This window comes from Bipolaris maydis (genome assembly GCF_028858645.1).
Source record: "Bipolaris maydis strain C4 unplaced genomic scaffold PSV08scaffold_17, whole genome shotgun sequence".
NCBI lineage: Eukaryota > Fungi > Ascomycota > Dothideomycetes > Pleosporales > Pleosporaceae > Bipolaris > Bipolaris maydis.
The window spans coordinates 1,083,825-1,100,747 of NW_027093873.1; the positions used below are offsets into that span (position 1 = coordinate 1,083,825).

Sequence of the window (16,923 nt, forward strand, 5' to 3'; positions counted from 1 at the left end):
ATCAAATCACATACGCTAAGAGTTCTTGAACTTTTGGGCATTGAATCACTACTAGAATAACCCTGTAGTGATAAAAGTGATAGGTCAGTTTTAAATATAAGTCAAAGACAGCTACATAATGGGCCTGTAGATAGCTTTACTTGCCCTAATATTGGCCAAGCTAGATGAACTGGAAGTATGCTATTTATATCTTATCGTCTGATTTAATACAAATATGTCACCTTGAATGTAATAAATGCAAATTCTAGTGAAGGAATCAGTTAACTTATTCAACCTTCATACTTAAAGGTATTGGCAAAGTCAATCTTTACTTGGCTTCTACACTAAGATTGCACACCACTCTCCGTTTATGATCTCTTCCAAGCCTCCCAAATGATGTTGCCCTTGTCCACTATTCTATAGCGCTCATCAGAAGGCTTTACAAGGGCTTAGTAGTGTCCACCCTTTGCTAAGAACTCTCCAAGAGCAGCCATATCTGGCATTCCTCTTGGACCAGGCAGGAAGTTTGTATGTTCAGTTTCGGTAGAGGAGTTCGTCCAGACCTCATTTTCCTTGAGCATGATCATGCTCTCAACAGCATCAATGTACGTGCGGACCTTTACAATTCGGCCATTATGCCACTTCGTGACCCACACGTTAATAATATCGAAATCGCGGCCTTTTAGACTTGGATGTTAGCGACAATACAGTTAAAGAGATAACAACGGCAAATATCCAACTCACCATTGTTTGCTCGTCCTTGACCTCGTATCTCTTGTACGCTCCACTCTTCATTGCATCCTCCGTGGATAGTCAACAAAGTAAGTTTGAAAAGCTCAGGATAAACTTCTGTAATGCAGCTACCAAGTCTGTAAAAGGCATTGACATAGAAATGTTTGAAGTCGTGATAGTGGCCCGAAAGCGCATGATGACCGACGACTGTGAAATCAACATCTGGTGCTAGCATTGTCGAAAGGTAGGTATAGTCGTCCGTGAAACGAGTATACTGTTGATAAATGTAAGGCTGCGAGGAATGCTTGCAATCCGTACTTGGATTGCCGAAGTAGAAGCCATCGTCAACCAAGAGTTGGAAAGGTTGATTCTTAGTGGTAGCCGCTTCAGGTTTAAGAGGCCTCTGGTCATTACCGGACCTGTCCGTTACCAAAGCTGCAGCTTGGAAAGCAGAGAGAGTAGACAGAATTGCGAGTTTGAAAAACATTTTAAAGTTTGTGACTGATTTCCGATGAAGGGTGGTTGATTGTGTTCGTGGAAATGGGCTGATAATTATGTGTATCGTAATTTGAATTCTGAAGTGGAACCGGAATTTGCCCTCACTTGATAAATAATGAAACCCAAAGCCACTAACCGGGGGATTTTTCAAATGTCCGGAGTGACCCTTGAAATGCCTTTCTCATCTCGGCATGTCAACAACTGTACTGTGATTCAAAGATCTTCTATACACACACCGAGTTAAGCGCAACTCAGGGAAAATGTCCCGGGAGTTTTTACCTATGGAGATACTAATATACAAACATATAATCATGAATTTAGTCATTCCTGCCAAGTGTTCAAACCCGTATATGTATTGCTACTAAGACGACTAGGATAGAACCTTTCTCATAATTCGGAATCAGACTTTTGCTCTTTCATTGCTATAATGGCACCCTTTCTAGATGATAACCTGGGCGCTAGCAGCGGCATCAATCACAATGGCAAAGAAGATGGATCAATGCCCATAGCGATCGTGGGCATGTCATTTCGAGGCCCTGGATCAGCAAACAACATAGAGAACCTCTTCAAAATGATCTGCGAGAAAAGGGAATCACGAACAGCGATTCCCAAGTCCAGATGGAACAACAAGGCATTCTATCACCCCAATTTCCAACGTCATGGGTCCCACAATGTTGAGTATGGGCATTTTTTTCATGATGATATCTCTAAGTTTGACGCCCCGTTCTTCAACATGACAAAGGAAGAGGCTGCTGCACTCGATCCAGCACAACGACTGCTTCTAGAAAGCACGTATGAAGCACTGGAGAACGGTAAGAGCAATGCAATCATAAGTGGAAAGCAAATTTGACTTAGTTCATAGGTGGCATACCTTTGGAGAAGATTGTGGGAACGAAAACGTCTGTCTTCGTCGGCTCCTTCGCTACAGATTACACGGACCTTTTAACTCGAGATCCAGAATCTGTGCCAATGTACCAGTGCACCAATAGTGGACAATCTCGTGCAATGATTTCCAATAGGTTGTCTTACTTCTTTGACCTTCACGGCCCAAGCGTCACAGTTGATACAGCATGTTCTGGAAGTTTGGTAGCGCTACATTTGGCTTGCCAGAGTCTCCGGGCAGGAGAGGCCAAGTCAGCAATTGCTGCTGGTGTAAATGTAGTCTTGAACCATGAATTCATGACCACAATGAGCATGATGAAGTAAGTCCAGCTGGAAAAGTAATTTTAACGTCCATACACATACTCATAAGGATAGATTCCTGTCGCCTGATGGCCGCTGCTATGCATTCGACGAGCGTGGGAACGGTTATGGGCGCGGTGAAGGTGTAGGAACTGTCTTCCTAAAACCACTTGCTGATGCTTTGAAGGATGGCGATCCGATCCGAGCTGTCATTCGAGGATCGGCTTCGAATCAGGATGGTAAAACATCTGGTATCACACTACCCAACCCAGTAGCCCAAGAAGCTCTGATCAAAGATGTGTATCATGTCGCCGACCTTAATCCAATTGACACTAGCATTGTGGAAGCGCACGGTACTGGTACCGCTGCTGGAGACCCTCTAGAACTGCGGGCCTTGACTAATTCGTTCTGCGGCGCCAATCGTCCTGAGGATCGTCCTCTCATAATAGGATCTATCAAATCCAACCTTGGTCATCTAGAAGGAGCTAGTGGTATTGCTGCTGTAGTCAAGGCTGTCTTAATGCTGGAACAGGAAGTCATATTACCAAACCAAAATTTCGAAAAACCAAACCCTAGGATTCCCTTTGTGGATTGGAAACTGCGTGTCGCTACAAATGTACAACCGTGGGATTCGTCAGGACCACTACGCGTATCGATTAATAGTTTCGGATACGGTGGTTCCAATGCTCATGTTATTCTGGAGTCGACACGAACATATCTGACTTCACGAGGTCTTTCCAACGCCCAAAAACACTCAACACATTTTCTGCGTTACAAGTATGGAGCAGTAAATACTACTCCCAAGCCAGTTAATGAATTCATTCATGAGAATGGAGCTTCGCCTATTGATTCTCCGGTGCCAAATTACAGTCATCCGAAGCTTTTCACACTGAGTGTCTTTGATGAGCCTACGGCTCAACAACAAATCCAGACTTTAGTCAAACATCTTCACGAGCGCGGCATATACAACCACTCTGGCTTCCTGGACGATCTTGCCTTCACTTTGAATGAAAGAAGAACAAAATTTATTTGGAAAGCTGCAGTGGTTGCAGCATCTCCCAAGGAATTAATCGACGCTCTTTCCAAGCCTATAAAGTTTTCACGCTCTATAAAATCTGCCACTTTAGGGTTCGTCTTCACCGGACAGGGAGCTCAATGGTGTGGGATGGCCAAAGAGCTTCTAGAAGTGTATCCAGTGTTCAAAACCACAATTCGCAGAATTGGAAAATACCTGCATTCGATTGGGGCACCTTTCGACGTCGAAGAGGAGATCAAGATGGACCCAAAGGTATCTAAGATTAACAAAGCGCTGTACAGTCAACCAATGTGTTCTGCAGTTCAGATAGCTTTGGTTGAGCTGCTCGCTTCTTGGAACATCAGACCTACATCAGTGACCGGTCATTCGAGTGGAGAGATAGCGTCGGCATATGCAATAGGTGCGCTGAGTCTAGAAGATGCAATGACTGCTGCATATTATCGCGGCGTTTCTTCTACTAGGATGCAAGAAGAGCATAAAGCTAACGGGGCAATGATGGCAGCCGGACTATCCGAGGAAGACGCAACAAGATTCCTTGCCGAACTCAAGTCTGGTAAGGCTGTCGTGGCATGCTCAAACAGCCCCTCTAGCGTCACTATCTCTGGAGATGTATCCGCAGTTAGCGAATTACAAAAAATCTTGGAGTCCAAAGGCATATTCGCGCGAATGCTTGCTGTCGAAGTTGCTTACCATTCGCACCATATGGAGCTTGTCGCAGAAGATTATGCAAAAGCTATTGCGGGCATACGAACACGACAGGGTAACGGAGTGAAATTCTACTCGTCGGTATACGGCCGAGAGATCGGTGCGGATGACCTTGGTCCAAGCTACTGGGTGAAGAATTTGCTCTGCCAAGTAAAGTTTACGGATGCGATGCGTCAACTATGCTTAGCTCCTGCTATTCAAAGTAAAAGACGACAAGCCAAGAGACATAACGTAGACTTCTTGGTGGAGATTGGGCCTCATTCAGCTCTCGCTGGGCCTATCAAGGAGATAATCCAGAGCGATCCAAAGTTGAGAGTTGCAGACATCATGTACGCTTCAGCCCTAGTGCGAAAGGTGGATGCTGTACGGACTGTTCTCGATTTGGCTGGGAAACTGTCAGCGATAGGATATCAGGTCAACTATGCGGCGATGAATCGGCCCACAGCAGATCATAATGCCAGCGTCTTGGTTGATCTACCGTCTTACACTTGGAATCACTCCACATCATACTGGGCCGAGCCGCGCCGCAGCAAAGCATTTCGGAACAGGATTTTCCCAAGGGTAGACATACTGGGAGTGCGCGACGAGAACTCAGATCCTTTGCAGTTGAGCTGGCGCAACCATCTTCGCACTTCAGAGATACCATGGCTCTTGCAACACAAGATTCAGTCCAGCGTAGTCTTTCCAGCAGCAGGTTTCATTGCTATGGCTATCGAAGCGGCTGCTCAGCGGTCAAAGGAAAGATTCGCCAAGAAAATTTCCGGCTACCAGCTTCGTGAAGTCAACATTGGAACTGCGCTTCTTTTGCCTGAGCAAGAATCCGTAGAGACAATACTGACCTTGAAGCCGATTCGAGATAGTTCCAAACGCCACTCCGATACCTGGAGTGAGTTTCACATATATTCAGTAACAAACGACAACCACTGGACGGAACATTGTCACGGACTGATTTACGTGCAGCACCAGAAACAGCAAGAGAGTAGCAGAGAAACTCACCTCACTATTCAGCCAGCAGTAGAGGAGTTTCGGACCACCCTTCCAATGCCAGAGTTTTATGAGCATCTGTCTAGTATTGGTCTTGAGTATGGCGAGGTTTTCCAAAATCTAATTGAGGCTCGCTCTTCTCCAGATAAACTGACTGGAGTCCTGAAGCTACCTGCAACGGCGACTGCCATGCCTTTGGATCAAGAACACACTTATGTGATACACCCAGCTACTCTAGACGCTATCCTGCATACGGTATTTGGTGCTCTTTCTGCCGACAACTGGCTCCAGGACTCTGCTATCCCGGTTTTCGTGTCGAATTTGTTCATCTCCGCGGACATGCCTTTCCAAGCCGGCCATCTTCTTAAGGCCAATGCTATCATCTCAGCACGAGACAACCAAACGATGAAAACAGATATTATAGTTATAGATGATAGCAAAAATGCGCCAGTGGTACAATTTTCCGAGCTGGATTGGAGGTTTCTCCCAAGACCGATCGAACAAGAAGACATTGCTGACAACCATCACGTCGCCTACACACTCGATTGGGAAGCAGACGTCGAATTCCTAGACCTAAAAAATACTCAACAAATACCTCATTCTGCTGCAGATTACTTACGCCTACTGGGTTTTAAGAATCCCGAAATCTCTGTATTGGATGTATCTGCATCTAGCAGCTCCATACTTTCTTTCTTGAAGGCGTTAGAGATTGGAAACAGCGCTGCAAAACAAAGATGCAGAGCTTACACAGTAGCACATCCTCAAAGAAACAAAGCGGCCCTCGTCAGCGATGTGCCAGATCTCCCTTACGACTTGGTCACCAAGAAAGCGCTAGATCTAGAGATTGGTCCTCAGACGCCGGATTTTGAGTTGAAGTCATTTGACGTCATCATTGTGTCCGCTTCATTAGCAGATTTCAACAACCCGCATAAAGCTTTAGGTCATATCAAAAGTTTATTAAGACCGGATGGCAGGCTTATCGTGCTTCATGAGGGTACAATGGACCAAGATCCAGTCTTCCTACAATGGAAAACATCCTTACAGCAAGCTGGCTTTATGGATCACAAGCTCATTGAATCAGATGATTCGGGTGAAAGGGTAGACCAAGGCTCGCTCTTCGTGGCTCATCCAAATCAAGAATCCAACCCTGCTACTCCCGAAATCATAGTCATGGCCGAAGACCACAATCAAACTATTGACACGAGTCATCTGGCCAGTCTCTTAGGCTTAGAGCCCGGAAATATTGAGCAAAGTTCCATATATGATGTCGCACCTACCGAGAAAATACTCATTGTGTGGGATGCTTCTGGAGAACTGCTGAGCAGTCCTTCAATTGAGCAGTTTGAGGCTATCAAGCGGATTTTCACTCAGAGCAACAAGTTACTCTGGGTGACTTCAGGCAGGGGTCAAGGCTCTCGTCGCCCAGAATCCAACATGATCACTGGACTAGCTAGGACGGCAAGGACTGAGAATGGTGCAGCAAAACTGGTCACTTTGGACCTTGACGACGAAGACAAGCTGTCGCGGAATGATGCCACAAACGTTATCTCTGCCATTCTCAAACGTTCATTCTTAGGAAATGAACAACAGCATATGGCTGAGAGCGAGTATGTTGAGAGGAAAGGCATCATCACTATTCCTCGGCTCTCGGTGGACGACACACTGAATCAGGCGCTTGACTCCTATCTCAATCCCACAGCCAAAGAGGTCCAACTACTGCATCACAAGGGTATCGTCTTTAGTCTTCTTGATCGCTCTGATTCTCGTAAGCCGTTTTCTTTCCAGGAGATTGCCTTTGACGATGAACTGGAAGAGAATGAGATTCGGATCGAGGTAAAGGCAATGACGCTGGTCTCTGGAAACAGAGTGAACATTCTCACCCAAGACATTAGCGGAGTGGTTGTAAAAGTCGGCGACCAAGTATCAGGCTTGTTGCCGGGTGATCGTGTCTTCGGCTCCGTATCTAATCGCGTCTCAAACTCATACAAAGGAAGAGCAAGCGCTTTCCAGAAGATACCCGACGGAGTACCTTTCGAAATTGCAGCCTCATACCCAACTGCTTACAGCACAGCATATTATGCAATGTACCGCCTCGCCCATGTTTCCAAGGCCGACAACGTTTTCGTTTCATCAGCTGCGACCCCTGTTGGTCGAGCCTTGATAGACCTCTGTGGCAGAATTGGTGCCAAAGTGTATGTTGGAGTGAGTACTGACAAAGAGGCGTTTTTCATGGAATCTGCCCTCCACTTCCCCAAGGATCAAATCATTTACAACAATGAAGAGCGCTCGGTTGCAGCGTTGATTGCAAACACGCAAGGCCATGGAATGGATGTGATTTTCAATTCGCTTGCTGGAGAGATCCTGCAAACGTGTTGGAACTGCATAGCACCATACGGTCGGTTTATCGAGCTCGGTACTCAGGACCTCATCGAAAATTCACGCTTGGAGATGGCAAACTTTAGGAAGAATACGAGTTTTAGCGCGCTGAACCTTTCTCGCCTCCAGGAAGAACGACCAGCCTTGGCGGACGAGATATGGGGGCAGACTATGGAACTCATATCGAAAGACTCATTTAGCAGTACGGTGCCCAATCTGCAGCTTTTCAATGGCGAGGGGATAAGCCAGGCATTTGAACGCTTGATGGACGAAGAGAATACCGACCATGTGGTTCTTACCTTTAACCCCAGTGATCGAGTCATGGTTAGTGCGCATTGAGATGAAACTGCTTTTTTTTCTGGAGCTTACATTATCAGGTCCTTCCTACCACTAGCAAAGATCAACTATTCCGCGCTGACGCGTCTTATCTACTTGTCGGTGGACTAGGTGGCATAGGACGGGCAACGGCGTCGTGGATGGTTGAGCATGGGGCTAAGAACCTCATCTTTGCAAACCGAAGCGGTATGTCTAAACAGGAAGCCAGAGCTACGGTTCATGCTTTGAAATCTATGGGCGCTCGAGTGCATGTTCAGAAATGCGATGTAAGCGACGCCGAGCATGTCCGCCAACTGGTTGAAGAGTGTGGGAGTCAAATGCCACCCATTCGTGGTGTGATTCAAGGTGCAATGGTATTACAAGTGTTTATTTCTTCGCCTGGCTGCTCGTACTAAATCAAGACAGGATATGCTATTAGAAAAACTCACTGTGGACGATTGGAATGCTGTTGTTCGTCCCAAAGTACATGGAACATGGAACCTGCATAATCATCTGCCGAAAGACATGGATTTCTTCATTATGCTATCCTCCATCAGTGGTATCATCGGAAACACTACGCAAGCTGCTTATGCTGCAGGGAACACCTTTTTGGATGCCTTTTCCGGATTCCGCAATGCCCAAGGGCTCCCTGCTGTTACTTTGGACTTGGGTGCAATCTCAGGAATCGGATACCTCGCTTCGGAAGAAAACAAACAATTGTCCAAGTCCATGCAAGATCAAGGCTTCAGTATGACGGGCGAAAAGCTACTCCTCGCGCTCATACGATCCGCAATTGTAGAGCCTTTCGGACGAGGAGGCAAAACACAGACTGTAACCGGACTGGGCACGTGGAGAAGCGGCCGATCCTTATCTGCGTTGGAGAATTCCATGTTTTCGCATTATCGTCGGCATTCGAAAGAAGCCGAAGTCATTGCGGAGAAAGAGCAGACGTCAAACGGCAAGATATCTGTCAAAGACGCTCTGCGATCTTCAGAATCCGTAGATGATGCAGCTGGTGTTATCTGCAATGGACTGCTTGGGTACCTAGCAAGCAGATCCGGCGTATCTGTGGAGAACTTCAGTTCCGAAATGTCTCTTACAGAATGTGGCGTAGATTCCATTGTTGCAGTCGACGTGCGAAACTGGATTGCACGAGAGTTGGAAAGTTCCATACCACTTTTGGAGCTACTTGCAAACCACCCGTTGTCGCAACTGAGCGTGGATATTGCTTCGCGCTCGAAATTAGTGCCAGTTGAGATCAAGTCACGCGGAGCTGCGGCTACAGCATCCGCGTAGCTCTTGTTATGTAGTAGACTTGTAGAAGTAGTACAGATGTTCATTTGATTTTTTTTAGTAGTATAGAAACAATCTATATAACTTTCTTTGAACTTGTAGAGTTTTAAAACTGTGCAGTAATAAGTTTTTTCCATGAGACAGCTATTCTCCATGTGGTCTGTTGCTAGCCATCACATTCTCTTCGAAACTCAAATCATTTTTCACTTGTTGTAAAATTAACAAACCGCACTCGATAGAAGAAACACCGGTTTCATCGGCCACTAAAGTCCGCGGTTCCCAAAGTCCGCGGTTACCACCGTGAGCCGACAAGTCCAGCATCGGTGTTTGCCTCGTCGGTTGACTGAGCCGAAAGGTGGCACCCTCAGCCGATCTCGCTTCCGACGCTGCAACGCGAACAAGAGCCGCATCACGATCTTTTTGCCCGCCAAGCTCGACATCGAGATGGTACTTGAATGCCCAGATGGAACCGCTCCAGAAGCAAATCGCTGCATCTTGGAGGAACCAGTGCAAGCAAGCTCGATTCAACACGCGTAGCTACCATGGCACAACCACCAGACACAGTGCGACCTGGCAGTCATCTAGTACCGAGAGCAAGCATCGACTCAGCAACTACACACGCCAAAACCGAACCTACGCCACCACCACCAGATGGTGGCCTTGAAGATACACATTCAAACACCGAAAATGGAGGTCAGCAACCAACAGACGTCGAAGCTAGAGCGAACGCAGTGTCAAAAGTCGAGACTCAGAGCAAACCATTCTCCATTTTCACCCATCGTCAAAAGCTCGGTATCGTCATGGCCTCAGCGGCCGCAGCCTTCTTCTCGCCTTTGACAGCCTCAGTCTATCTGCCAGCACTGCCTGCCATCGCCAAAGATTTCGGCGTCTCGTATTCCGCTATCAACCTGACAGTTACAACGTACATGGTCAGTACCGGCCTGCTATGCTCAAAGATACACACAAGTCCGCTGCTAACTCATAGACCAAAGATATTCCAGGGCATCACGCCAATGTTCGTTGGCGCATATGCCGACTCGGCAGGCCGGCGGCCAGCCTACATGTTCTGCTTTATCGTGTACATGGCAGCCAATATCGGGTGCGCCCTCGCACCCAACTACCCGGCGCTGCTCGTCTTGCGCATGCTGCAATCCGCAGGTTCTAGCACGACTGTTGCTCTGGCGCAGGGCGTCGTGTCTGATATCATCACATCAGCCGAGCGCGGTAGATACGTGAGCTACATGTCGACGCCGGTCTTGCTGGGCCCCTCGCTGGGCCCCGTTCTGGGCGGTACACTGGCACAGTATCTCGGGTGGCGGTGGATTTTCTGGATCCTGACCATCATGTGCGGGACGTTGACTGTAGTCTTTGTGACGTGGATGCCCGAAACATGTCGGGGGATTGTGGGTGACGGGTCTGTTCGGCCCCAGCATATCGTCCACAGGTCGCTTTGGCGGGTCGGCAAGGACGTGCTGGCGACGCGATCGAGTCGCAAACAACAGGCGCAAACCAATAGACAGGACGAAGAGCACTCGGCTACCGGACCACGGCCTTCTGGGCAGCAAGCCGTTACCAAGCACAAATTCAAGGCCCTACACGCTCTAATGCTGCTTCTACAGCCCAACATGGCCTTCCTGCTGCTCTACAGCAGCCTCATCTTCGCAAACTTCTACTGCATCATGACCTCGATCCCCGCCCAGTTCACCTCGATCTACCACCTGACCGACCTCCAGACCGGGCTTATCTACCTCCCGCTCGGCCTGGGCACGATAGTGGGCTCACAGGTTGCTGGGCGCAGCCTGGACTGGAACTTCCGGCGACACTGCAACCTGCTCGGCCTCCCTTATGAGCGCAAAAGGCAGCAGGACCTCTCTTCGTTCCCGATCGAGCGCGCACGACTCGAGGTTGGTGTTCCTGCCCTCATCTTGGCTACCTGCGTGGTCCTGGTCTGGGGCTGGGTTCTCCACGCTCGGACGCACCTCGCAGTTCCTTGCGTGATGCTGTTCCTCGCCGGCCTAGGGCTGACTGGGTTCAGCAACGTCGTCAGCACGCTCATTGTGGACATGAATCCCACGGCCGCAAGCGCGGCGACTGCGAGCAATAACTTCACGCGCTGCCTGGTGGGTGCTGGCGCGAGTGCCGCCATTCAGCCCATGATTGACGGGGTGGGCACTGGATGGGCTTTTACGATTCTTGCAGGAATTACTATGGTTGCGTCTCCGCTGACTCTTTGGACGTTGTTGAAGAAGGGCATGGGGTGGCGGAAGGAGCGGGAGGAGAAGAGGAAGCAGCGGGCTGAGGCTTTGGAAAAGACCAAACGGGAGGAGACTGCCCCGGAAAGTGGAGAAAAGAACTTGTGAATGTCTATGCACGCAGACTGAACCAACACTTGCTTTCGATTTTGAGCGCCATTGATTGGCTTGAACGCACGTAGACTAGAGAAATGTACAGATCCACATCCAAGCCCATGCAGCCGCCGCCTACCTGGCCCACATCAAGCTTTGTACTGTATTGACTCTGCTCATTGTTCTCTTCGTTTTACCCAACCACTCATACAAACCGCTTGATTTGCTGCAACATGCTCCTTTGCTCGCAGCGAGATATGTCGCAATCCCCCACAATACTAGTAGGTCAGTGCTTGGCCAAGGCGCCGATGAGCTTCCCCACTCTCCGATTACTACTAGCATGCAGCATCCCAGTTCCCAAACCCAACAAACTTTATTACGGGCCGACCCGTCTTACAACACCAGGGCTGCTGACCGAAGGTTGGACAACGTCAACAAATTGGAATTTGGCGAATGGTCGCATTCACCGCTCTGGATGAAGTCGGCTTACGCATCCTGACTATCGAACCCCCAGATGAAGTCGTCGAGAAATCCCCAGTCGGTTCCAAGCAGACATTCTGTACCCATAGTTCCGGTAGAAGGGAGAGAGAGCTCCGTCTCGCTTAGCGGCGCTATTGCGCTACTAGCGTTCGCTGGCATACCGGTCCGGTGCTGTTGCTGTGATTGAAAGCGCTGCTGGTCCTGCTGGGCCGCTTGAAACCTAGCAGGACCACCTTCAGGACCTGTTGACGTACCCTGGTACCTGTTGTTGACACAATCACTACTTCCGGTCGAACTTGCCGATGGTGTCTGCTGCTGATGTTGCGTGTGACCACCAGCCTCATCCACACCAACTTGCATTCCCAGGTGCTGTGTCTGAGGCTGTGGCTTGTACGGTCCCATATGCACGGGGCCATGCTTGCTTTTCCAGCGGATCATAAAATCCCACCCCAAAGCTGCTACCATGCGCTGGCGGAACATCTCGACGAGTACAGGCTCATAGTCTAGACTAGCTCCAGCCGAAGCGGCTTGTTCGCTATCGTTGTTGTTCTGGTCATCACCACCCGTTACTGTATTGAAAGGATTGGCGGCAGCGGCGGCGGCAGCGGCGGCGGCGAGGTACGGTGCACTTGTTGCGTCCCACAACTCGACGCACCGTGCGAGCCTCCACGCCAGATCCCCCTCAACAGCTGAGATGCGGCGTGAGATTGTGACTGTGTGAGCGGACAACTTGGTGGCTTCTTCGGGAACGACTATCTGCAGGTGTCTCAGAGGCAGATCGGAGCGGATGACACGGAAGACCACGGCGATGGCATGCGCAATAGGGCGGATGGTGTAGTGCGGAAGGTAGTACAGGAGATCAGTCGTCTCGTCGAGGTCCATTGCTCTGGTGATGACGGTTGATGCCGTAGTGTAGCACCGCAAAATGTCAGCTTCGATCGAGGGAGGGAGATTATCTCGGCCGCTGAGTGAGCTAACGGTGGTGGATGATCGACTGTTGCAGGTTGGCATTGGGAGGAAATAGTACATCTGGACCTCGAGGAGAACAAAAAGGGTGTAGAGGGATAATACTGGATCTGCATGCAGTAGGTAGTTAGCTACATAATACTGCAAAGGGACCAAAAAAGGCATGAGTAACAAGAAACAAGAGTATTTACCAGTGTGTTTGGCGATGATTCGTGCTCGAGCTGCGACCCATTCATCCTCAAACATGTGAACCAACTCACGTGGTACTCCGTTGGACTCTTCAAGAGAAGAACCTAGCGTCTTATTGACTCTGTCCATAAAGACCTGACATTCGAGCTGTACGCGAAAGCTGACGGGTAGAACACTATCTTCGTCATGGATCAAATTCATCGTGGCCTTGTTCACTGGAGCCATGCATGGGAGGCCAAGGTTGGTTGATAACCTGTCAAAGTAAGTCAGCTAAAAAAAAAGAGACTCATTGGTAACGCAGACTTGGAATGCACCTTCGATTTACAATACTAGACGCTGCCCATGTGACAGCAGCTTCGGTATTGGATGAAATGGTGCCAAGAGTAACATGGTTATACTCCGGGTGTCTGCCAGAAGCCGTGTGGAAGCCGAGCAGCAGGCACGAATTGATGGCAATGCCACTCAGCCAGTAGGCTGGATCATTGATGAAGCGGACACCCGGGTATAATCCCCAGGCGGCGACGAGGAGTATGGCGTGTAATTGGGCGAGAGGCTGAGGCACCTTGGGTACGGCGGCATCTGTCTCGTGCTTGACATACTCTGTGAGAAGGCGGATTGTGGCAGAGATAGTGTGTGTGGGTTGACGGCGGCAAGAGATGAGGACAATGACCCAGAAGAGAAAGGGACTTGTATCATAACATTTGTTTGGGTCACGTTGACTGAGGATGGGGAAGTGGGGGTGGAAATGGTGAAAGTAGCTGCACGGCATCATTAGCCTTGTTCACAGCAATGCAACATGACGAGACATGCGTACATGTTGAAATGCTCATCAATCTCTGGCCCAGTGAAGGGTTGTGAGTCGAGCGCCCTATGTAGGCTGGGCACTGCCGTTGAGTCGGCTCGTGCATCGTCGTCTACGACAACGACAACGTTGTCGCCATGACGAGTATGGTGGTCTGATGCATTGGCAGAGAAAGCCGGCGTAGCACTGGATGACGAAGCCCCGTTGGCGCCCTGTACTCTCGGTGACCAGGTACTTGGACTCGAGGGTGTGTGTAGTGCTGGCTGTCTAATAGTATTGCTGCTATTGTCCACCACCACCGTCTCTTTGATGGCCTGTACCTCGCGGGCAAGCTGGTCAAGTTGGCTGTCGAGGTGCCATGTCAGTTAATGAGGACCAAGCCGGACAAGAACAGATTACTCTCTATACAAGAAAGGAACTAACCTCTTGCGTGTGATGCGACGGCATGTGGGATTGACGACACATGAGAGGTTGAGCTTGGTGCAGCGCTGGCATGGCCGGCCGGCGATGGAGCTGGGGTTGCATCGCACCTTGGAGGTGCGGCAATGGGTGCAGGCCGCGTTGCGCGACATGCGCGTGCTCCGGCCGGGCGAGCTGCTTGCTCCCTCTGCCATGGCCGCCGATGTCATTCACTGAGTCGGGGCTGGAGATCGGTATGCGCGCGTATGTGGATGGGTATACAAGAGGCGTTGTCGGCTGAGAGCATCTCGGCTCGGCTGACGGCTGAGCTGGTGTCCGGGCCCTCATAACTCCACGCTAGACGCCGGCATCTAGCGCTCAGGCCTCTGGCGACGTACGCACAATGATGTGAAGTACGCATACTACTTTATGTGTCTATGTTCGTGAAAATGACTTCATATTTAGACACACGCATCATCTATGTAGGCCCTCTTCTAACACCTACTTGCTTTCCTACACAACTAGCATAGTTGACGACGTTCATCATTCCCAGATACCCCAACCACCAGCATCATCCTTATGTGACCAAGCATTATTTTTCAGCTCCTCTGCACATACTAGATGGCCCCGTTTTCCGTTGAATATTTCTAATAGCCCTAAACCCGGGGGCTGGTACTCGGGCGCACTGTGATCGCCAAACTACCCGTCAGCCGAGTCGGCTCCGAATGCTCCACCCCAAACTCCGCCCTTAACCCCATCATGTCGTGGCTCTCAGATGACACCATGTAAATAAAACCCAAGACTACACCACTTGAGCTATCATCAATTGCTTTTTCACGTCCTCCTGATTTGATACGCACCCACAAAACCATCAGTCTACGGTGCTTGTGCCGCATCATCTCTCATCAAACACTTTCAATCATGGCTTCCTTTTCAACTTCAAATACCGCCCTCATCCTGCTCGACATACAAAAGGGCATCATGATGGGCAATTTTCCCGACAAGACACCGGCATACATTAGCCGAGCAACCAAGTTGCTCGAGGCCGTGCGCTCCGCCAACAAGTCTGGCAACAAGCCATCCATCACTATTGTACATGTGAAAGTTGCTTTCCGGCCCGGCCGACCAGAGCTTAACCCAACGAGCAACATGGGTGAGCGGCTCAAAAACGTGCCCGCCAACGTCTTTGTAGAGGGTGACCAGTCTGTCGCCCTCTTCGACGAGCTTACCCTTTCCTCTAAGCCAGACGGAGCCGACGCCGCTGGTCATGCAAGCCAAGACGACGTCTTTGTTACCAAGCGTCGCGTCTCTGCCTTGTCTGGCACAGACCTAGCCACTATCCTGCGCGGGCGCGGGGTCGGCCATCTCGTGCTGTGTGGCGTAGCTACTGCGGGCGCTGTGTTGTCAACCGTCCGCGAGGCTGCGGATCTGGATTACAAGCTTACCGTCCTCAAGGACTTGTGTATGGACAAAGACGAAGATGTTCACAACCTGCTGGTCGAGAAAGTGTTTCCTATGCAAGCTGAGGTGCTGGAAGCAGACGAGTGGGTTACTCGAGGCTTTGCCTGAAGGCGTGAGAATGCAATCGAAGCACATTGACGGTCCAAGGGTCATTGCGATTAGGAAATTTCATCATGTGGTTAATACCCAGCAAGCGATGCATGTATCTCGTTGCACATCCTTTACAAGAACTTTAGAGCAGCAATCAAAGATTTTATATCGTCGTTCACATACATGCTACTTTAATGCACTTATAACGTAATACGTAATCGTTGTTGTTCTACTACATACATTTTTCCTGGTATAGTATATATATCCGATACTTTTAGGAAAAGCACATAAAGATGTTGATGTTTCTACAGAAGAAAGATGAAAATAATATCCTCGAGTCGAGAACTAAAACAAATCGGTTGTAAAAGTAACGGCGCATAAGAATGAGTAAATATAAGCATAAATTACAAGGCCTTGAGCTATATTCGTAGCTATTTCCACAAGGGAAATCTCAATCATTCAACTCGAAATGTGATAAAAGTAATTTAGTTTCAGCGATAAATGACTAAAAACATCTGCCTCCAACATCGTAACTTGAACAAAGCACACTGAGCTCCTTTCTACAACATTCATACTATCAGCACTTTGCAAACAAGTTCAAAATGGTCCGCATCATCTCCCTCGCTGCTGGTTTTCTCGCCCTTGTCGTCTCGACGGAGGCATGCCACGGTTACTTCCAGTGCAAGAACACCGATGGATCCCACTGCTATGTACGTTTGTGGCTCTCCAAAACAAAACCCCTCTCTTGTCTACTTGGCCAACTACTCATTCCAAATAGGTTATCCACAGTAGCAAGGGACGATGGAGCTTCGGCTAATTGGGAACCAGAGTGCATTAGCACTCTTGTTGGTAACAAGCGACACTTGTATGTTTTCCTTTCTGGTTCCAAATCATGTGAAACGGTGAGCTAACATTTGGTTATTTTTAGGTGCGAAAACTAGATCTCTTTTTTTGGGGGGGGGGAGGGGGGGGGGGGGGGGACAAACGTGAATGAGTAAATCGGGTGAAATCGACATTCGGAGGATTGAATTTAGAAAACCGAATGGTTCATCGATGAATTAAAAATAACGATACGCGTAATTTTGGACAAG

At 49.1% G+C, this 16,923-nt stretch overlaps 5 protein-coding genes across 5 annotated transcripts; 3 read left to right on the forward strand and 2 right to left on the reverse strand.

The window, feature by feature from the left end:
• Window positions 1–428: 428 nt before the first annotated feature.
• PSV08DRAFT_252398 (uncharacterized protein) lies at window positions 429–1,198 on the reverse strand (the record flags this gene model as incomplete). The annotated part of the gene is made up of 2 exons (XM_066092459.1): window positions 429–658; window positions 724–1,198. The coding sequence occupies 2 exons, from the start codon at window positions 1,196–1,198 to the stop codon at window positions 429–431; spliced, it is 705 nt and encodes a 234-aa protein (XP_065948041.1).
• A 438-nt stretch (window positions 1,199–1,636) lies between these two features.
• Window positions 1,637–9,103, forward strand: PSV08DRAFT_190339 (uncharacterized protein; the record flags this gene model as incomplete). The annotated part of the gene is made up of 5 exons (XM_014218461.1): window positions 1,637–2,021; window positions 2,072–2,411; window positions 2,467–7,816; window positions 7,870–8,190; window positions 8,234–9,103. 5 exons carry the CDS (start codon window positions 1,637–1,639, stop codon window positions 9,101–9,103), a joined length of 7,266 nt encoding a protein of 2,421 aa, XP_014073936.1.
• A 539-nt stretch (window positions 9,104–9,642) lies between these two features.
• Window positions 9,643–11,696, forward strand: PSV08DRAFT_382696 (major facilitator superfamily domain-containing protein; the record flags this gene model as incomplete). The annotated part of the gene is made up of 1 exon (XM_066093409.1): window positions 9,643–11,696. The coding sequence occupies one exon, from the start codon at window positions 9,643–9,645 to the stop codon at window positions 11,458–11,460; it is 1,818 nt and encodes a 605-aa protein (XP_065948042.1). The 3' UTR covers window positions 11,461–11,696.
• On the reverse strand, window positions 11,697–14,496 carry PSV08DRAFT_382698 (uncharacterized protein; the record flags this gene model as incomplete). The annotated part of the gene is made up of 5 exons (XM_014218435.2): window positions 11,697–13,001; window positions 13,083–13,333; window positions 13,395–13,838; window positions 13,895–14,227; window positions 14,306–14,496. The coding sequence occupies 5 exons, from the start codon at window positions 14,494–14,496 to the stop codon at window positions 11,932–11,934; spliced, it is 2,289 nt and encodes a 762-aa protein (XP_014073910.1). The 3' UTR covers window positions 11,697–11,931.
• A 576-nt stretch (window positions 14,497–15,072) lies between these two features.
• Window positions 15,073–15,850, forward strand: PSV08DRAFT_405839 (Isochorismatase-like protein; the record flags this gene model as incomplete). Its single annotated transcript, XM_014218440.2, has 1 exon — window positions 15,073–15,850. Exon 1 carries the CDS (start codon window positions 15,203–15,205, stop codon window positions 15,848–15,850), a length of 648 nt encoding a protein of 215 aa, XP_014073915.1. The 5' UTR covers window positions 15,073–15,202.
• Between the last annotated feature and the right edge of the window lie 1,073 nt (window positions 15,851–16,923).